Source organism: Vidua chalybeata, chromosome 20 (assembly GCF_026979565.1).
Source record: "Vidua chalybeata isolate OUT-0048 chromosome 20, bVidCha1 merged haplotype, whole genome shotgun sequence".
NCBI lineage: Eukaryota > Metazoa > Chordata > Aves > Passeriformes > Viduidae > Vidua > Vidua chalybeata.
The window spans coordinates 6,282,970-6,304,990 of record NC_071549.1 but is presented as its reverse complement, the minus strand read 5'-3'; the positions used below and the strand labels follow the sequence as shown (position 1 = coordinate 6,304,990).

General features: G+C 48.4%; 1 protein-coding gene and 1 long non-coding RNA gene across 2 annotated transcripts in view; one reads left to right on the top strand and one right to left on the bottom strand.

Moving 5' to 3' along the window:
• Positions 1–6,278: 6,278 nt before the first annotated feature.
• The window catches only part of LRRC75A (leucine rich repeat containing 75A), a 60,613-nt gene continuing 44,870 nt past the window's right edge, over positions 6,279–22,021 (bottom strand). Inside the window, exon 4 of the mRNA XM_053961654.1 lies at positions 6,279–8,509. Within this exon, the coding sequence (XP_053817629.1) occupies positions 7,924–8,509 (586 nt within the window). The 3' untranslated portion in view covers positions 6,279–7,923. The remainder of the gene's footprint in view (positions 8,510–22,021) is intronic.
• On the top strand, positions 8,324–14,648 carry LOC128798311 (uncharacterized). The gene is made up of 3 exons (XR_008434376.1): positions 8,324–8,412; positions 11,979–12,136; positions 14,390–14,648. It is a non-coding gene; the product is annotated as an uncharacterized LOC128798311 (long non-coding RNA).

The following is a 22,021-nucleotide window of genomic DNA, read 5'->3' as shown; positions in this document are numbered from 1 at the left end:
AATGAACTGATCCTAAACCTGCTGAACGTGCTGAGGGTTGAACAGCTGGGGTTTGATTTAGGGCGTGCAAGGAGGGCTTGTTTAAAGAACATTGAGCATTTTCTGCTCCTGTGCTCTAATTCAGAGAGTAACATCTGTCCTGCTTTACCTCCTGACACTTGAGCCCACAAGATGGGGCAGTGACCAAGCTCAGAGCAGTTGAAATAAAAGAGATTTTTGCAGCCTTGAAGATGCTTCTCTGGGGAAACTCGATTTTACTGCTGGTTCCTTCCCTGTTTCTAATAAGATTTGCAACTTTCATTACTATGTAGAGAATCCCCCACACAGTGAAAATGTCACTCTTTAATTAGTTGTTAATTAATGTTTCTTAGTGTTGGACCAGCAAAGGCTCAGTTTTTGATGCTGTGCAAACTTGCAGTCATGGTCCCAGCCCCAAGGGTTCTGATCTGACTGTGATGAGAAGCCAAAGGAGTTAAAACTTATTTTTATTTGATAAAAATAAAGGATTATTTGCCCTCCATTACCCTTCCCTTCCATGCAGCTCAGGAGCTGCCAGGCTGTGCCTGCTCCAGGTGGATTTTGAGTCAATAAACACCCCCAGCCCTGCACCTGTGTGGAACTGAAACCTGAACAAAATGCAAATGAGAAAATCACTTAGTGGAGACTGATTTCAAATCCCTGCTGTTTTAATCAAATAGAGATGTTAAAAGTTTAATCTCCAATAATTAAGACTTTTGTTTGTTAGGCTCCTGTTAGTGTTTGCAAGTCAATACTTGGATTTTTTTCCATAACAGATTTTTTTTTGTTTGTAATGGTTTGTGGTAAAATCATTGCACAGCACAGCTGTAACACGAACTCTGAACAAACAATGATTGATGTTTCTGAAGCTGCCTATGGCTTTCTGCTGGGCTCTCCTTGGTTTTCTTTATCATTTTGATTTATTTCCCAGATTTTTTGATTGCTTTCTTGCTTGTGATTTCCCAGATCCTGTAGGATAGTTAGTCTAGGTTTGATTTTCTTGTTTTTTTCTGTATATTTTGTGCACTTGCAAACTGCACCTAAAGATTTGTTAGTGTTGGCTTTGGGTTTGTTGGGTGCTGTTATCACTGAACAGGGAAATAGGCTTGAGGTTTAATAGCACATTAAAGACAAACTTCCAGCTAAGCCTGAAGTTATCAGCCATAATAAAAAATAATTAATTTTCCTGGATAGCTGAAACTTTATTAATAAACACCTGAGTCAAGATAATAGTGGCACCAATGGTAATTTGGTTATCAGCCCTTATCAGACAGCAAGTGCAGTGCTGGTGCTGAGGTGATCTGTGAGCTGTTTAATGCAGCTCACAGCAGCAGCAGCAGCTGAAATATCCAATATAAATGTTTTACATCTGTGCCTCCACCTGATAATCCTGCAGCAGTCTGCAGTGTTCCACATCACCTCCTTACAGATGAGAAACTGGAGCTGGGAGCCCTGCTGGGAGCAGGCACAGGATTTGGTCAGTCATTGGATAAAGCAATTTTCCTGAACTGTGTCAAATCAGGTATTTTATTCCTTTCATCCATGGCAGTAAATAATAAACTCTTTGTGCTGAGTGAAATGCAGGGGATACCTGCTGGGAAGATGATGGGAATTGTTTCAAAGCTGGGAGTGAGGTGGGAGCTTTGAAATGCACAGTGATGGGAAGCCCCTGCACCAAGGTAGCTGCACTTTGAATTGAATTAATTTAATCTATGCAGGCCCTTCCCCACCAGCCTGTTTGCTGCTGTGCTTTGGAGGAAGATGCTCTGTGCTTGCAGGAGGTGAAATAAAGCTTCAGTGTCCAGGGCCAGGCTGTTTGGAAATGCAAAACAGGAGCTGCATCAAGGGCAGGGATTTCACAGGTGCTGCTTTTATGCTTCAGAAAGGTCTTAGGAGATGACAGCAACAACGTGGTGTCACCTGGCAACAGGTCAGAGGCTGGAGCTGAGGCAAAAGAAGGGTTTCAGGGAGGAGGACAGGGCTGAAGAACCACCAACAACACCAAAATGGTTTGAAGAATGCATGTGACACCAGGGTGAGGGGACAGCTCTGGGCTGGTGGCTGCCCCTGCCCTGGAAGTTCAGCCTGTTTTGGGGGTTGGCACAGAAAAAAAAGAGAATATTTGCATTTCAGCCCCCAGCTCTGCTGTTTCTGTGCCTGTGGTGGAGGGGAGCTTTGAGCCTGCAGGAAAGCACAGCTTGGGAAAATCCTGAGCCTTGGAATTGATAATTGAACAGGCAGGTGGGTACAGTGAAGATGAAACAACAACGAAAAAGGAACGGTGAAGTCCTCTTGGGAAGTGATGTGTGGATGCACACAGCCCCAGCAGAGGCCTTTGATTCTGTATGTGCAGCCTGTCCACTCTGGGATTTTCTGCCTGTCTCTCTACATGCAGAACTCCCCAGCAGTGGAATCCTGTGGGATCAGGGGTCAGAGCCCTGGGGGAGCAGGTACCAGAGTGTCATTGATGCTTTGCTGCCTTGTTTTTCATTTCTAGAAGAGCTGGAATTGCAGCTCTTGCCTGAGTGAGTTACCAGACAAGGAGCAGCTGCCCAAGGGAAGCTCATTCCTGGGTGATGCAGCTGGGGTTTCCACATCTGTTGTAGCCCAATACCCCATAGTTTTCCACCCATCCCTGAGTCTGTGCATGTCTGTGCCAGGAATTTGGGCTTGTAGCAAGATGCTTTGAGGTTTTAATTATGCAGATTGTGTTTAGGATGGCTGTGAGTGCTGCTTGCAAAATCCTGATCACAAAGCACCTCCCCAGATTCTTGCCCAGAGCCAGAAGAACCCTGGTTTTCCCTGGAGAAGGACAGAGCTGACAGGGAGAACCAGGAATAAAGTGGTTTTACAGCACACACCTTGAAAATCCAGTGATAAATGCCCAGCCCAAACCTTCAGTGAATTAAATATTAATATTTCTCTCCTCTTGTAAACCTCCAATCTATTTGTCCTTCCAATAACAGCTCCCTGAGAGCTGCCATGTGCACTCACTGAAGGCTGGCATTGCTCATCCCAACCTGCTGGATGCAAACCAGCCCACAGGTTTATTTTCTCCTCAGATTGAGTTAATAAAACAGCAAAGAAGAAAGAAGGCCCAGAAGCCACAGGATCAATAAGCTATTAGGAGCCAAGAAAACTCAGCAAACTGCACACATAATTAAAGGCTGTGGTGAACAGGTTGCATCTTTTCTGACTCTATCAAATCAGGTCTTCAGTTTTATGTAAAACCATCAGCTGAGCTGAAGGTAAAACCAGCTGTGTCTCTGTGTATTTACAGAGAGGGGATAAAAAGGGATAAAAAATAGGGGGATAAAAAAAGTGGAATAAAAAATGCACGCCCAGAACTGCCAGGAGGGACTGCAAATAAAGCCCCTCCAATTCCCCATCCTTCAGGGGTAACTGAGCCATGGGCTGATGGAGTTGGCACATCAAAAATGACAGTTTATTCCTAAATACCTTTCCTGCAGTGCCAGCTTGGGATCCAGGATTCCTGCAGTGGGCAAAGCTCTTGTGTTCCTCCTTGAGAGCAAACCCTGTGCTAACATTTTATAGAAACAGATCCCACAATGGTTTGGGTTGGAGGGGAAATAAAGCCCATTTCATTCCAACATTCTGCTGTGGGCAGGGACACCTCCCACTAATCCTTGTGCCAAGCCCTGTCCAGCCTGGGGATATCCTTCCATTTATTCATGATAATGAATTAATGTTAATGTGCCTGGAGTTGGGCCCCCCCTAGGAAGTGAGGCTGGAGCCTGGCTGGAGGCAGTCAGAGCACGGTGGGGGATGGCTCTGTCCTTCAGAATTTCCTGTTCAAGACATTTCATAGAGCTGGCAAGCTCCTCTCTTGCTCTGTACAGCCTGCTGGTGGAAATCATCCCCCGGGCACAGAAAAACCCCACTGCCCTTGGAGTGGAGGAGAAGTGGGATCACAGGATGCCATCCTTGTACCAGAGAGGCTGGGAGGAGATTTCATCTGTTGCTCACCAAGGAACATTTCAGTTGTTTTTCCCCCTTTTCCCTAAGCTTTGATAGGTGAATTCTGCTAATAAGGTCAATTAGTTTCCTTGGCAATGGCAGATCCCAGCTAATGGAGCAGGGGACTCTTTGTGTTTCCAGGACATGAGTGCTCCTGAGCAGGAGCTCACAAACCTCCTGCTGCTGCTGGAACAGGGGTGATGGACCCCAGGGGAGCCCTGGAGGGATTTTGCCCCTCTCCAAAGGCAGTTTTAGTGGGATAACCCAGCGTGGTGGCACTGCCTGGGGCAGCCTCAGCCACTGCTGCCTCCCGTGGTGTCCCCTTCATCCTTTAGGTCACTTTTTGGCTCTTCCTCTGGGAAAGGTCGGTGTTTGGGCAATTTTGGGTTGATAAATGCTGACTTCTGCCCCTGAGCAGCAGCAATGCTTTTGGCCTAAGTATTTTGTGCTTCTGGACATCCCCAGGAGCATTTTTGTGTCTCCCTCTGCTCTCCCACACACTCCCTGCTCGGGGGTGAATGTTCCCAGCCCTCTTTCCTGCTCCCAACCATCCTCTGGCAATGCAACCCTCATTTGAAATGAAAAACCACCTTCAAAACACAGCCAGCCTTGGTGCAAACCCTCCCCAGAGCACCCAGCTGGCAGGAGCTCTGTGGCACCAGCCCTTGCATGGCTCTCACCCCTCTCTCACCCCTCTCTCGTTCCCTCCCTGCTGTTTCCATTCCCCTTGCTCTGAGCTCCTCAGTCTGCACAGAATGATTTCCAATTACGTTTTTGTTGCTGAGGCCATAAATCTCCTCCCCAGGCTGGTTTGCTTGATGCCCAGGCAGAGCTGTGGTGCTGGTGGGGAGAGAACCAACCAAGCCAGGCTGAGGCTTTTTATGCTTTATTTATTTTATGGTGGCCCTTTCCTCCTCTCTCCTTGACAAGAAATGATCTCATTCTGCTTTCATATCCTAACAGCAGTGATTTTCAGTCCTAGAATGCTTTGTGTAAGGCCAGTTAAAAGCTTCTGACCCAAAGCAGCAGCCCAGAGTAGCCCAGGGAACATTGATTATATGTGGAGTGAGCCCTGAGCTTGTTTTGATGTTGATGAGCAGGGAAGGGAAGCATCTCACTCTGCCTTCTTTGGAAAAAAAAGCCCAACCAAACCCCACCCTGTGCTGAGCCCACAGGATCATCATTATCCTGAAGTGCACTAAGTGGATAATTGAACTAATCCACACCGTGAGGGAGGCACTGATGAGCCAAAGCTTTTATAACCAACTCTCTACAACAGCTCTGCTTTTTTTTTTTTTTTTTTTTTTTGTTCCCTTTTTCCGTGGAAGTAATTTGGTGCATCCTCCAGCATGCACGGATACATTGATAAAAATCCCTTTCCAGCTCTTTCTGTGTCTCAGAAGGGCTAAATCCTCACTGGGCACAGGGATATTGTCAGTACCAGTGGAGCAGAGGTGGCTCAAGCAGTGCAACACCTGCACAGGGCAAAGGCTGTGGGATCTCCCTTTGGAGATATTGAAATTATTTCTCCATGGCTGATGTGTTTCCCAGCAGGTGGAAGCTGAGCTGGAGGGGAAATGTGGCAGGAGCAGCTCCTGGGTGGTTTTTGTCCTGGGTGTTTTTGTCTGGAGCAAAGCAGGAATAAAGGATGCAGAGCTTGCTCCAAATGCAAAGTGCCTCTGGTTTGTGAATTTGTGAACTGGGGGGTCCAGGCAGCTCCTCAGGCCCTGGGTCCTGTGCAAATACTCAGCAGGGAATAAAAACCCTGCAGCAAGGAGCCTGTGATTTAAATAATTTAAACAGGCAGAGGGGCTGGAGCTGTGCATGAGGAGGAGAGCCCAGTACTGAGGCACCTGGGTAGAAAGAAGAAATTGCTGCAGTTTCTTTTTCTTTTTTTTCTGCAAAGAGAAATCTTGTTCTTGAATAAATCCCCCTGTGTTCCCCCAGCTCCTTGGCCCCCATGGTTTGCTGCTGGGACAGAGCCTCTGCTGCAGATAAACAGCCTTCATTCCTTCAGGAGATAAACACCCTGTGGAGCACTACCCCACTCTCAGCATTCCCTTCTCCCACGTTATTTTACACACTGGCAATATTTAAAATTTAAAAGATCCTTTTATGATGCTTCTGTGTCCACCTTATGCCCACCCTGATAAATGCAGCCCACAAACTGAGCTCTTTGTTTCTCCAGCCCCCTGAAGAAGCCAGACCAGCAGCTCTCAGCACTTTGTCCTCTGCTTTTTCTTGGGCATTCAACCTGGACAGAGGGAAAATTCAACAGTGGGTCTTTATTAAACATTATCATTTATTTTGTTTATGGATAGCTCCTTTATTTCAAACAGAAATATTCCATATTCACTGGAAAGTTTTTTTTTTTTTCATGCCTGTTGGAAAGAATTAGAATTAAAAAAAAAAAAAAAAAAAAAGGAAAAAGGCTTGGATACATGCAAATCATACCGACTGTTGCCAAATGTATTAAAAGTAGCAAGAGTTTTTTCTAAGTTACCTTCTTGCAAATGGAGGACAACCAACCACTGGCAGCCTGAAGCCCCTCTGGAAAAATGGACAGAGCCAATGGGACCAAAAGTCCCATTTTGCACCCGAAAAAAGCCAAGCTGGAGTCACTGCTGGGAGCTGCTCAGGGGAAGGGCTTGGGGCAAAGAGGCTCCCTCTGCAAAGGGAGTCAGCTCTGCTCCTTGGAACACCAGGGAGAGGAAGTTTTCCCCACTTTCCTGCCCTCCCCCAGGTCTGGGATCCAGTGAAGTTCTGGTTCCAAAAAGCCAAAGTGCACATTCCAGCACTGCTGCTCTGGGGTGATGCATGTCCCACCGAAAAGAAACCCAAATCTCTGTCTCAGGAAAAGCTGGAACGTTTCAGGAACAAAGCACTTCTGGTCCAGGGGGTGACAGCCATGGCCAAGTGAGCCCAAGGTTTTCTGGGGCTTTAAATCCCAGCTGGCTGTGTGGCAGTGACAGAGGGGATGAACCCCAGGCTTGTTTTACCCTTTTTAACCCTTCAGTATCATGGTCTCTTTTTGTCAGTGATGCTTCTGAGGCCTGACTCCAGGATTTGTGTTTCCCTCCCAGAATGGATCAGATTCTCCCGTTAAAAGCTCAGGAGTTTTTACATCTGGTGGGAAACTGGGTTTTACTGGATAAATCCTGGGCAGGCACAGCTGCCAGCCTGGTTTTGGTAAGGCTGGAGGTGAGGGTGGTGTCCAGGCATGCTGCAGGCTGGGATTTAACCCTGCCCCAGGAAAACAAAGCTCTCCCTCTGGGCTGGGCTCACACTTCTGAGAGGAACACCCCTGGTTTGTGTGTGAGCAGGTTTTTCACCCCTGGTTTGTGTGTGAGCAGGTTTTTCACCCCTGGTTTGTGTGTGAGCAGGTTTTTCACCCCTGGTTTGTGTGTGAGCAGATTTTTCACCCCTGGTTTGTGTGTGAGCAGGTTTATGTTGTGTCTCAGCAGCCATGCCTCTCACCAGGGATTCCTGAAGTCAGGGGTGGGAAGGATTGAAGCTTTATCCCAGGCAGGTCCCTTTGGGGTGGCTGCTGTTTGTCCATGACACGTGGGGAGCAGCTGAGATCCAGCACTGAGGAAAGGGAGCCCTTCCCTGCACAGCCTGGGCACCTCCCTGCTCCCTTTTCTTGCCCTTCTGAGGTTTTGCAGCCCCTTGGAGACGCATTTCTGAGAGAGCCAAAAGCACAGCACACCACTAATGCTTCAGAACACCTGGCCAGCTGTTAGAAAATACAAACACTCTACGTGATCACTTTTATGTGTTCTTCGAGAAGAAAATCACTGACATTCGTGGCACAGGGGGAAGGCAGCAGCTGGGACTCCTGGAGCATCCCGGAGTGGGAACAGACCCCCCCCCAGCTCTGAGGTTTTAAGTCATCCTTGCTCAAGGTGCCCACCCAAGGGCTGGACATCATGTCTGTGGCGTGGCAGCACCTTGCTGTGGGCCAGGGAGCTCCCCAGGCTCGGCCGTCGTGTCCGTGTGCTCCCAGTCCGTGCTGCCAGCCCGGCCTGGCCCGGCCCTCAGCTCCTCCTGGCTGTCCCCCAGCCCCTCCTGCCCCTCCACATCACTGACCTGGCCCTCCCCAAACTCCAGGATGGTCGGCAAATTCCCCTGCTTGGGGCAGCGCCTCTTCAGGCTGACCAGGAAGGGCTGGGGCAGCGAGAAGATATCCACGTTGTTGCCCAGGTCGATCCAGGTGACGCTGGGGAACTTCTTGGGGTCCTTGAGGGTCTCGGTGAGGTCCCTGAGGATGGCCTTGGTGAGGCGGTTGCCGTTGAGGGCCAGCGTGGTGAGGCGGGGCAGGCCGCAGAGCGCGGGCAGCAGCTGCAGCAGCAGCTCGTCCGTCAGCTCGGTGAAGCACAGCTCCACCGTGTCGATGTGCTCCGAGCTGTGCTCCAGGTAGGACGTGACCCTCTCCACGTCCTTCGGGGTCAGGGGGATGCCTGACAAGTCCACGGTGTTGTCCTGGGGCTTCCCCATCAGCACGGCCTTCAAGCTGCGGACAGGGGAGGCGAGGATGGGGTTAATGTGGGGGTGGCTCTGCTTGGGGGGCAGCTGAGAGGGCAAGGACAGGAGTTGTGGGAAATGGATTTGTAGAAAGTTATATAATGTATTATAATTGGATTATAATTAGGAAGTAGCTTCTGATTGTGATGGCGTGAATTGTAACATCTGTGTTGTCTCACCCTTCTCATGAAACTAAAAATGGAATAAAAGTTTCCAAAACGCCTCTCGGTTGCCCCAGCTCTGGGTCAGGAGAAGGGAATTGTCCAACCAGGAGTTATGGAGAGGTTTCGTGGAGGATTTCAGCTGGGATCGATGGAGGACTGTGGGAAATGGATTTGTAGAGAGTTCCCAGGGCCTGACAGAAGCCCACACAGTGAGTGCATCTGTGTGCAAACCTTGAGATAAGAAATGCTGCCTTAGAAATGCCATGGAATACAACAGACATTGCTGAGAGAGAAAGGGAACTAGAAAGAAGTTTCAAAGGATGGCCTTGCAAATAAGACTGGATACTTTAGAGAAATAGAACTATGAAAGATGCATTGTAGTGGGACCCACATGGGGTAATTTTAGATAATTGGCTTTAATCTACAGCATGGTGTGGCAAAAAGCTGATAGGCCAAGAAACTTATAATGTAATAATAATTTTATAATATTTATATTATATGTAATTATAATTAGAATGTAATTAAACTTATCATGTATTGTAATTAAAAAATAGTTAGCTTCTGATGTGATGGCATGAATTGTAACACCTATATTGTCTCACCCTTCTCATGAGACTGGAAATGGAATAAAAGTTTTTAAAACACCTCTCAGTTGCCCCATGTCTGGCTCAGGAAAAGGGTACAGCTGTTCTCTAGAGGTGTCTGTGCTCTGGGGGTCACAGAGACATTTCAAGGCTGTTTCACAAGGAGCCCACATTCAAACCCCATCGATCAGGAGTGCAAAGTTCATTTTCACCACCCCTGGGATTAAAGAGGTTATCCTGGCCTTTCAGAGCCTTTCCTGCTGGTTTTAAAAGCGTGAGGAAGCCCTTGACTAGACAGGCAGGAATTGCTGTGTGACATTTCCCACTGGGAAGCTCTTTGAGCAGGGGGACCCGTTCTTTGTCCTCTCAGCTGCACGGGTGGGAAGCTGAGACCCCAAGCTTAGCAAAGGAAGACCAGACACCTCCAGGGTGCTTTGATCTCACTGTCAGAGTGTGAGACCTGTTCTCTGCTCAGCCTCACCACGGAGGAGATAAGCCCTACAAGAAACCCTCAGATAAATACATTAATTCTCACAATCTCAGAGACTAATGAGCACGAGAGCTAGGCTGGAGTTTCACAGGTCAATTTATCTCCAGCAAAGCCCTGCTGGCAAACCAGGTGCTGAGGATGTTTTGTTAATGAACTATCCTGGATACCTGAGGAGGAGGAAGGAGCCCTGTGACTGCTGTGTCAGCTTGGTGGCCTCAGGTGTCTCCTAAGCTGGCCAAGGAATGTGATGCTGTGGAGAATTCTGTGATGCTGCTGCTCTGGCTCCTCTGGGAGTGCCTTTTCCAAGCTGCCCGTGAGGGATGACTGCCCAGAGATTCCAAAGAAGGGGGAAAATGGGAGCTTTACCCCAAAAATCCATGCCCATAAATTGTGTGCCAGTTAAATCCAGAGCTACTCCAAATCCAGAGCTGTAACTTGGTGTTGGCAGCTGCTTCTCTTGGATATCTGCAGCCACATCATTTTTTGGGAGCAGCCCTGTGTGGGATCAAGGTGATGCCTCAGTAACAAGTTTTACCCAGCAATAAAACCCCAAATTCCTCTTGTCTTGCAGTCTTTGAGCACCAAAGCAGCATCTCACTCCCAAATGAAGCACAGAGTACCCCTGTGAATCATGATTTCCATTTAACAGCATGACAGCCAGGGGTTGATCCTGCTTTTATCCATATTTTCCTGTAATTTCTTGTGGGATGTCTGGTGTGGCTTTAAACAAGCAAAGTTAAGGAGATAACAAAGGGGGAATGGGGACAGCTTCAGGACAGCACTTTTTTTTTTTTTTTTCCTTGTTTTCAGCTCCTTTCAGTATTGCTGCACATTTGTTTTTCCCCTCGGAGCGTGCATAGGATTTCTGCCAGGCAGGAAAAGGGGATTCCTCCCTGGGGTTCTATCCTTGTCCCCTGGGAGGGATTTAGCTGACCCCCACTGGAACAGGTTGATGCTCCTCTACAAGCTGCCTTTTCACCCTGCTGGTGAGCACAAAGATCTCCTGAGTCCCTGGGTCACAGCGGCCCTGGGCTGGTCCTGGGGGAGCCTTTGCCCTCCCGTCCCTGGGGAACCAGGCAAACAAACCCCAAACAGGATTGCATCCAACCAGTCCCGTGGCTATTCGGAGCCAGAAAATGGAAATAAGGAGGGTGTTTATGTTAACAAACAGCTGGAAAAGCTCCCAGCCCTGCCAGGAAAGTTGGCCCCAAATCTCAGGAGGAAAATCTTAACCATTAAACAAATCCCTCTGAGCTTTAGTGGGGGATCAGTTACACCCACTTGGTTTCATCCTCATATTTTACAAGGCTGTTCCATAGGGAAAACACTGATTTTTTTTTTCCCCCCCAGCTGGGTTTTTGCCCAATATAACACCAGGATTGGGAATAGAGCCCTACACTAAGCTCCCACACTGGCAGGATGCTGATTTATCCACGCTCACGCTGAGCTAAAAGCTCTCTGCCATGGAATCAGATCAGAAAATGTTGTCATAAACAGGAATATTGATGTTGAGATCAAAGGGAATTAAAAGAAAGGGGTTTCCTCCTGGTTTAAATTCATGGCAGCGCTCTCGAGCGCTGCACAAATGGTGACTTGTGTCGTGTTCTGAAGGAAAATTGGGATGTTCAGCCCAATTCCTTGCAAAAAAAAAAAAAAAAAAAAAAAAAAAAAAACCAGCTCAGGGAAAATGAAGAGGCAGCCCCAGAGAGTGAGGAATTACAGCAAGAAATCTGCAGAGACACCTGGTGAGAAAACTATTTATGAAAATGTCAGTGAAACATTATTGGATGTAATGAGTCACCCAAAAAAACCCAACCCAACAAAAGAAAAGGTAAAATCCTGAGATAAAAGATTTGTCCTGAAATAATGGTGGTAGCAAAGATCAGTATTAAAGTGCTTTTTCAAAATCCCTGCTCCAAATGATGGCAGTCAAACACTGGAGTAGAGATTTGGGAAAGGAAGGAATACAAACAAATGCTGCAAATTCAGTGATAATTTTGAATAAAGGGCTGAGAATCCCCACCCTCAGAGGAGGAATCAAGACAAATAAATACAATTATTTAGCTGAAAGAGGGAATGTGACTTAGATAATAACATATTGTATATTGAATATCCTGTATTAATGTATATTTTTATAGATACAAAATATATCCATATAATAAGGATTAATAAAACAGAAATGAGAATGAAATGCTCTTTTTTTCACTCCTCTTAATGCAGGATCTGAGGACACCTCCTGATGCTGAAAGAGTGAATTCTCAGGGGATAAAAGGAGCTCAAATTAACCTCCAGCCATGGGATATCCCTGAGATCAAGGACTTTGTGGGAGGTCCCAAGTGGACCGGGCACTGCTGTGGCTGAGAACATCCAAAGTCATGGTAGGATTTAAAAACAAATAAAAATTTTGCTCTGGACTAACTGAATTTGAGGAGCAACCAAAATTCTGCAATTCACCCAAATGGAGTGACCAGAATTTGAGTCGCCAAATTCTCCAAAATTTAGAGCCAGGAAATTCCTCCTTTGGGCTCACCCTCATTTTTTTTTTTTAATTGAATTTTACACACAGCCAGTGTGGGCACTGCTGGGATTGCTCCTGAGCTGCTCCAGCTCCGTGGTCACAAAGGTTTATAAAAAAAGGTTTATAAACAGCACAGTTTAAAAGCCTCTGTTCCCCACAGCTTGGGAAGACTTCCCTCCTCAGAGATTCTCAGGGTAAAGAGGATTTTTAAAATACATAAATTTCAAAATATGGAACTTTAAAGCTCCTTTTGAGCTTACCAATAAATTCATTAAAAATTCCTAAGTCTTTGCTGTTAAGAAAGCACCAGTGGGGATTAATTACTGTGCTCTCTTCTTGTTCCAAGAGCCTTCCCAGTTTTGCCAAGGTTTGCACTTTTCATCTCATAAACTCCAGACATCCCTGTTGTAACATCATTCCCGTGCTACCCAAATCCCAGCCCGTTCCTCCTGCAAAGTGTTGGGTTTTGGAGGGTAGGAAGGGCAGGTTGCTCAGCCTGGAGCTCCTCATTCTGGTCCTGAAATGTGACATCAAAATTAACTTTAATATGTTTATAAAATGATTGTGCCTGCTGGGAATGCTCTGTGGGAATCACAACCCTAAACAACATCTCCAAAAAAAAAGAAATCCCCAAATATTTGGGCTGTTCCTCGGATTCAGCACAGGAATTTTGAAGTATCCTAAGAGCAAACCTGGAGGGAATGCTGAAATTGTCCCTGAATTTCCTTCTGGCAGCAGGATCCCCACAGTGACCTCCTGTGCTGCTCTGTGCTCCCACAGCTTCCCAAATCCCCAAATCCCTGTGTTTTCCTTGGCTCCACACCAAGCTCCAGGCCTGCCCCACCTCCATGCCAGGGCTGTTTGATGGGAAAAGGGAATTCTGGGCTGCAGCAGGGCTGGCAGGGCTCGTGGGAAGCTCCATCCATCAGTCCTGGGCAGCAGCAGGAGAAAAGTCAGGAGCTGTGCTTGGCAGCTCTGTACCGGATCCGTGGATCCATGGAATGCTTTGGGCTGGAAGGGACCTCACAGGGACCCCGTCCCAGCCCCTCCATGGGGGCAGATTTAGGATTAGATCCTAAAACTCCAGATACAAACAGCAAGGAAAAGGAATTTTATCCACGAGTGAGGGTTGGCCACTCCCAGCAGCCCCGAGGCCTTCACCTGTGAGACAAAGGGACAGACACTGGAGAGCAGGGACACCCCACAGAGCAGGGACACCCCACAGTGTCACCCCACAGAGCAGGGACACCCCACAGTGTCACCCCACAGAGCAGGGACACCCCACAGAGCAGGGACACCCCACAGTGTCACCCCACAGAGCAGGGACACCCCCACAGAGCAGGGACACCCCACAGAGCAGGGACACCCCACAGTGTCACCCCACAGAGCAGGGACACTTCAGAGAGCAGTGTCACCTCACAATGTCAACCAAGAGCAGTGTCACCTCACAGTGTCACCCCACAGAACGGTGTCACCCCACAGATCAGTGTCACCCCACAGAGCAGTGTCACCTCTCAGTGTCACCTCTCAGTGTCACCCCAGTGCTGGGCTCATGCAGGACTCCCTGACCTGGGAGGGCTTTCCCAGGATGATCCCATGGCAATGCCACCCACCCTCACCCCCCTGTCCCTCCCTTGTCCCCCTGTCCCCAAGCCCCTCAGTGTCCCCGTGCCATTCAGCAAAGGGACCCAATGAAAAGCCAGGAGCTGCTCAGAAATTGCATTTCTGTCATTCCCACCTATCCCATCTCCAGCAGGGACAATTAGCAGCTCATTTGCATTGCATTTGCATGCAGCTCCTGCTCCAGGAGCCTGGGCTGGGATGGGGAGGGAAGGGAAAGGTCCTTGCTCTGTTTCAGAACCATCATTTCCACCACCCCCCCTCCAAATTTGCTTTTATTTTCTGCTAAACAAAATGCTAAAAATAAGCACTTGGGAGCAATCAAAATGCTTTGCTATAATTATAACTCTGTTTAATTTAGTGTGGGGGAAAAAAAGTAAATCTCCTGCTGTTGGAGAGCTCCATTTTCCTATCCCATCCTCCCCAAAATAAAATGTATTTCTATCACCCTCCCAACGATATAATTTGCTCCCAAACCTCTGTTTTTATACAGAAATTGCTGGAATTTTCCCAACAAAATCTACTCCAGTGGAATAAGGAGCTGCAGCTGATAGAACCAGGATTTTGCAGGAGAGGCAATTTGCACAAATGCCCGGAAAAAAACAATCAGCAATTCAAAGGAAAACATGTTGGGCTCCTTTCTTCTGAAAATGACTCCCTGGAAGAGAATTGGCCCGAAACAAGGATTTGTGTTACAATAAATGAGAGTTTGCCATAAAACAAACAGCATTTTCTTCAGATTCTAGCACAGGAGGGGGAAAAAAAGGCTGGAAAGACTCTTGGAAAGGGACTTTTATGATTGGGTAGATACAAAAGTACCCAAATCATGTTGGATTTACATGAGCAACTCCCCGATAAGGAGAGAGGAAGCAGGGCTGGTTATGAAAAGAACCTTTAAATCCATTTGCAGCCCTCAGTGTCCGAAGGGAAGAGGCCACAGGAAAAGAAATCCCTAATAATTTGCTCATAAAAACACCCAACTGGCTGCCAACATGTGTAAAGAAAGTGAAAGAAGAGGAGGGAAAAGAAAAGGGAGAGGGATGTGATGGAGAACAGCAGTGCTGGCCAGGACTCCAGCACTTTTCTGGAAAAGCAGGATGGAGGTTTCCCTAAAATCCCTAATTTTAGGGAAAAAAAAAGCCTCTCCCTTTGGTTTTGTACGTGCTTTGTTTGATTTTTGGAAGGAATGACCTCATTAACAGGCTGGGTGTGACCCCAAAAGTGAGGGGAGAGTGTGGCTGCTCCTGCTCTGTCCCCTCACCACAAATTGAGTTTTGCCACGTCGATGGAAATTGGGGCTGGTGTTAATTATCTCCATCCCATTCCAGAGCCCGGGGAGTTTTGGGATGGGGGGAACACCCAGGAATGAGAGGCAACGGCTCCAATTCACCAAAATCCTCTCTCCTAGCCCTCAAAATTGCCCCTGGTGTTGTCAAACAACAGAAGAAAACAGGAAAAGAATTTGTGGAGAACTCCTTGTACCCAGGCACTCGCTGAGGGTTTGAGGTTCACACTTAGCAGAGCCTCTTTGTGTTTCCTGTTCCTTGAAATAAACTGAATTCCATTCATACAAAGGGGAAAACCCCAGGATTTTTGGGACTGGGGAGATGTGGGGAGAGAAATTTCAACTCTGATCCTCCAGCCCAGTTTTCTCATCAGAAAAAAAAAAAAATTAAACAAAAAAAGAAACCTCTCTCAACTGCTCTTCCTGCAATTAGGGAGTGATCAGCTGCCAAAATGTGTGCCTGGGGCTTGGCTTTCCCCCTAAAATGTTTATTTTATTGGAGCACAGATCACATTTGGAAGAGTTTAGGCAGGCTGAGGTCCCCTCTTGCTCTGATGAGAGCCAGAGCACGAGAGGCAGCCGCCAGCCCGGCTCCCAGGGTCCTGCTTGTCCCTCTCCCTCCTTGGAAGGGATTTTTTCCAGAGCCAGGAGCTGCCATCACCCCCTATTTTTTCCTTTCCCCCCCCCCAAATCCTTGGCAGGACCCTATTCCCAGCCAAATCCTGCCCTTCCCACCAAAATCCCAACAGCTCTGGTGTCCAAAGTGAAGCCCAACAGGGCTCCTGCCACGCTCAGGGTTGGATCAAGGGAAAACTCCAGCTCCTGACCCTGGGCACGGCTGGTCTGGGGGGGACAGGGACCCATGGGATGGGTCTGTGATGTCCCATGTGGGGCTGGTGGCCTCCAACCACATCCAGGGGGTCAGGACATCCAGAACATCCCGAAGGACATCCAGGGATTTGTGCTGGAGGAGCTGCAGCAGCCAAAGGAAGAGGAGATGGACACTGTGAGGCAGCCAAGAGCCTCTCACCTGACATTTGGCCAGTTCTTAATCAGAATTGGCACATCTATCAAGCCAAAAAAGCTTTTTTAATCGGAATTTGCACATCTATCGAGCCAAAAAAGCTTTGTTTTCCCTGGTTTTCAACACCCAGGTGTTCAGTTGGCCAAGCAAACCCCGTTCCTGTGGCCTCCCTGCCTCCCTGCCGGGGCCCATGGTGCTCCCAGGGCTTGGGATGGGGTCCCTGGGATTTGGCAGCTTCAGGATAACGAGCCCTGGAGTTGGGAATTCCAACCCTGGGGTGCATCTGCTTCACATTAACACTGGGTCCCCCTCAGGCCAGCAGAACAGAGCCACCATTGTCCCCTCAGCTGCCCTCCAGTGAGGAATAACAGGATACAACCTGACCCACTGCTACTGGCTTCAAAAGAAAAAGGGATTTTTTTAGGTGCCTTTTTCATCTTCTGTTCCAATGAGAGGATTTCATAGCACCCCTCTCCTCTGTCACTGCAGTAGAGGTTGAAACTGAATTTCTGGCACCCTGTGGGTTGCTTTTCCTGCTGGGCACAGTTTTTGGTGCAGTTATTTCATTTGAAATCCCCTTCCCTGAACCCAGGGGCAGCAGAAAGCGGCTGCAGCCATTCTTGCAAAGCCAAACAAAAGGAAAAATCCAGGAACAGCTTGAGCTGCCCAAAGCAAACTCCCTCTTCCATTGCTTTTGGCAGGTTATTTCCCTGCTGATGGGGGGATTTCAGCCTCCAGCTGCCCCCAAAGATGCAAACAGAGCAGAGGGCAGAGGTGGGGCTGGCTGGTAGAGCACAGCAGGGATGTGATCCTGTGCTCTGAGCAGCCGAACTCTGCCCGGCTCCCCCATCCCCAGGCACACCAATTTCTGCTGGGCAAGCAGGAAAACCACAAAAAACCTTCCCTGGCTGCCCGTTTGGCTTCTCTGCTCCAACACAGGCCCTCCAAATGCAAATATTTTGTCTTTTTCTCTGCTCTCTGCACCCACCTGTGATGAGGGTTTGTGTCACTGTGCTCCGAGCTGGCTGTTCAAGGAATGCTGCTGCAAAGATGAGCCCAGCAACAGATCTTCCCCAGCGATTTGTCCATATTATGTCTATATTACTGTGTCAACACACGCTTTTCCCCCCCCCTCCAAGTCTCCAGCTCATCATCTTTGGGATAACGAGCCCCACTGGAGGGGCCAGCATGACCCAGCAGCTGATGAAAGCAGGGAATGCAGGAGAGGACTGGCTCCACATGGGCATTTCTGCCAGGCCAGGAGCTGCCAAGGGATAATCCTCATTCCCCAGGGCACGAGAGGAGTGACCTGCAGCACACAGAGCGGATTCATCCCAAAAAAAACCCCCAGCTCCCCAGCCTGGCGCTAATCCGGGAAAAGGGGAGAGTAAAACACCTGCAAGAACATATTGCCACCCTGGGCTGGACAAAAGGGATCAGCCTTGGGGCTCCTTTGACACTGGGCTATGTCTAAACACAGGCTGGCAAGGCCTGGAAAAACTTGAATGCATCCAGAAGCTTTAGACCTTTTCCTGGAGGTGCCAAAATCCCCCTTTGAGATGCAAAAGAACCTTCTGTGCTTCAGATGCTCCAGAGGGTTTTGTATTTTTTTTTTCCTCCATCCCATCTCCCAGGAGCCAAGGGGTGTGTGAGGATGATGGGTCGGAGGGGAAGGGGGTGAGCCCAGTTTGTGTCACCCATGGGGGCTCTCAGGGGACAGACAGAACCCCCTGTGATGATACATCCCCCCCGCTGTCGCCATCCCCATTCGCAGCGCTATTTTAAAGCGTTATTTCCATTCAAAGAGAGCAGCAGCAGCAGCAGTGGGAGGTGGGAATTCACCGAGTTAAAGTGATGGATGAGCTCACTAAACACCTTCATTCACCGCCTGAAAGGGCTGGGGAAATAAAATAAATGTAAAGAGCGCCTATCAAAGCTTCATCAGGGAGCTTGATGGTCTTAATTGGGAAATACAGCCCGGGGTGACAGCCAGGCTGGGCAGGCTGGGGATTAAATGGGCTCCGCTGCTGGGGTGCAGCATCCAGGCCCCAAATTACCCCTCACCACCCAAAAAAAAGGAGTCAGTGTCTGTTTGAGACAAAACAAATCATCCCAAAGTGTCTGGACCACTTCCAAGCTGGGGGATGAATTATTTTCCCAGCTGATTCCCTCGTTTAATAACAATTTCTACCAGTTGGTTCCCGGCCGCAGCCCGAGCAGTGGGGATGGATTTAAATAATCCCCACCATGTGTCCATGGAAAATCTCATTTCCACTCTGCCCAGAAGCAGAGGAGTAATTATTACCAAAAAAAATAAATTAAAACCCCACACTTTTCACCATCAAAGGCCTTTTCTAATTAAGCACCAGACTAAAAAACACATTTAAGGAGGCACAAGCAATCCAAGTGCAAGGAGGCGGGAGGGGAGGAAAACCATCACGTTATTCCTTGATTCAGCTGCAGGAGGAGAGAGGAAAGAGGAGGATGAGGGTGGCTTGAAATCGAGGTTTTCAATCCCAGCTAGTGCCTTAAAAACCTGAAGTTTATAAGGCCGCAGCAAAAGTGTGAGGGAAAAGTCAGTGGGGAGGGGTGTCCTGCTGCTCTAAATCACCTCAACCCAGCCTCAGGTTGTTTCTGCTTTATTTTCCAGCATTTCTGGCTGACAGGAGCAGCAAAAGCAATCCGAGCCTTTGTCAGGGTCGGTATTCACCAATGGGGGGGGGGTTGGTGTTTGCAGTTTGGGTCAGTTGTTTTCAATTCTGGGCCACCCAGACAAGGAGCAGGGGAAGGGCTCATTTTACACATTGAGCCAGTGGAAAACCTGAAGTCCCTTGGATGTGCCAGCCCTGTGCCACCAAGCCGGGTGGCATTTCATTGTCCATGAATTATTCACAGCTCAGCTTCAAATGCAGGCCTAGGTTAATGCCAGCTCCTGGCTGGGCAAGGTGTGCCAGGAGCTGCAGCCTCTCCATGGGCAGGGATAACCTCTACCCCAGAAAAAGAACTCATTTCCACCCCAAACCTGCCGGTCTGGAGGCCAAAAAGTGGCAAGGAGTGATTCCAGCACCTGCTTGGTGTGGTTTGCTCAGTTTTTTTCAGGAAGCAGGGGGATAGATCCTACAGCTCCTACTGCAACAGGCACAGGAAAAATCGGATTTTCCCAGAATATCATCAACAATAACTCCCTTTATCCTTTAAAGTTATTCAAAGGATACCTGGAGGCATTTAAAAGAAGTGGAGATGTGTTCTTGGCTTAGTGGTGGACTTATCTCAGAAGGTTTTTCCAGCCTTTTCCCACGATGGTGGCAGCTCCTTTAATTGCCACAAGCCACACACTGCAGAATTGTTTCTCAACCACAGCCCTCACAGATCTTTACTCCCCCAGATTTGCAGCATGCCACCTTTCCCCCACACCAGGATTTCATCTGTTCACAGCTTAGCCCTGCTTTCATCGTGCCAAAAGTCTCTGACTCTTTAAACTCAACCAGAAGCATCACAGCATTTTCCTTCCAAGCCTCTGGAGCCTGAACTGTGGTGTTTAATGGCCTGTCCTGAATTCTCTGTGCTTTTGGCCCTTCAGCATCATCCAGCAGGGAGAACTGGGTGGAAAAGGAATTCCTTGAGTTGGTTTTCAGCCTCTGTTTTGCTGTAACATTGGCACACTCGGGCTGCTGAGCTGGGAGCAGCTCAGGACATCCCTGTATTCTGTCAGGTCCATCCCTCCCTGCCTGACACCCCCTTCCCAATCCAGTGCAAACCAGGGATATCCTGACACCCTGAATTTATACCCCACTAGCCTGAAAAGAGAAATATTTAACACCAAAGCCTTGTAGTGCTGTACATTATCGACTTTAAAATGACACAGCTTTCTTTTTTTTTCTCTTTTTTTTTTTTTTTTTTCATTCCTCTCTCATTCAAGAAATCCATCTCCAGCTGGATGGAATTCTTCCCTTCTTCCCACTCAGCCCGTGCTGGATGATTGCTGGCCTGTTCCTCCTCTCTCCTCCAACATCACACCCCATTCCCACCAGGACAAAACATTTCACCACCACGGTTTTTGCATGGTCACAAAACCCTGGGGCTGCCAGAGGGGATGTTTGCACATTAAACAACATTTTTGGAGAAGAGATTCACTGGAATTTCTACATAACAAGGAGCTCCAGGGAGCTGCATCCCAGCTTCAGAGGGCTGGGATTTTCCCTTGTTTCTGGGAAGCAGCTTTTCTGGGAAGCATTTAAACCCAGGTTTAACCTGCCCACCCCACTCAAACTCATCCGTTGGAGTTCCAAGAAAAATCCCAAATCCCAGCCAGGCACATGCAAAGGACCAGGCTCAAATGTTGCTCCCGTTCAGATATCTTGGAAAATGGATTTTCCAGAAAGCAAAGGAGCAGCTTGGAAGTCACCCAGACCATCAGAGAGCAGACACAGCAGGGACTGTGCCTGCAGTCAGGCATGTGCCAAAGGGAATAAACTCAAGGGGCAGCAGCCCCGAGCAGCAGGGTGAGGAGGAGCACTGGGAACAGAACAACTGACAGGGCACATCAGGGTCTGTTCCCAGCCCAGCCATAAGAGAAAGAGAAAAGTCACATCTTGAGTAGCTATAAAAATCCAAAATGGGCAGATGGAGGAAATGCCCCACGGCCATGGGGGAGAGCGAGGTGAGGAGGACAGAGGTGATGAAAAGGGCATTCCTGGGAGAAAATGACATCCAACTTTTTCTCCTAACTCCTTAGTGGTACCTCAAAAAGTTCATTTTTTCCCCTCTTTGTGTGCCCTGAACCCCATCAAAGTTCCTCATTTGCTGTGTGGGGAAAAGCCAAATCCCACAGCCCTGCTGCGACCAGCCCCCTCCTGCTCTTCAGCACCACAAATTCCCAAACATTTCTGCAAAAGCACAGAAAATATTCCCAATTTATTAAGCTGTCTGAGCCTTGTGTGAACTCCACCAAACCAAAGGTGTCTCCCAAAGGTTTTCGTCTCTCTCTCCCAAAAATCTTAGCTAATTTCTGTGTCACTTCAGGCCTTCCCATCACATTAAGACATTTATTAGAGAGGATTACTCAGTGCCTGTGGTTACCCCTCCCCATTCCCAGCTATCCAAAGGGATTTATTTCCCTTTGCACCAAATAGCTCTGCTGCCTGGGGACTCCCTCCAGCACAGCCAAGCTGGTGACAAGGGACAGCCACACATCAGACACCTTTTGGTGGCCATTCAATATTTCCAGAGAAAAGCCTCATCCACCTTGGCCAGGCTGGGATTGAAATGCTGAATTTCAGGAGCAAACAGAGATTAAATCTGAATTTCCCTCAATCTCAAAAGTAGGGTAGGACATGCTCAGAGGTGGCTCTCAGGGCAATGAACAGGAATAACAGTAATTAAGCACAAATCTTTCTGTGCTGCAGGAACACAGAGGGGGAACAGCTCTTTTAACAACCACCAGGCACGGGCAGACAGGAGCTGTAATTTAGTGCCCATCCTGGGAATGAACTGAGCCACCAAACCAGGAATTTCTCTCCTGAGGATGAGGATCCGTGGGCTCAGTGATGTGACCCAGCAAAAATCAGCAGATCCACCCTGGCCAGGGGCAGCTCTGAGCCTCACCCACCTGCTCCTGAGGGATGCAGGGCCCACCTCTGAGCCAGGGCTGAGAATCCCAACCCCACTTCCCGACCTGAAAAGCCACCGGGAACCAGAGCTTTGCTTTTCTCCACCCCCAGAGCCTCAGGCCATGCTGGAAAGAGCAGAGAGGTTTGGGAATCACCTGTTTCCCACTGCAAAACGTGGAAAACTACACCACCACCCCAAATCACCGA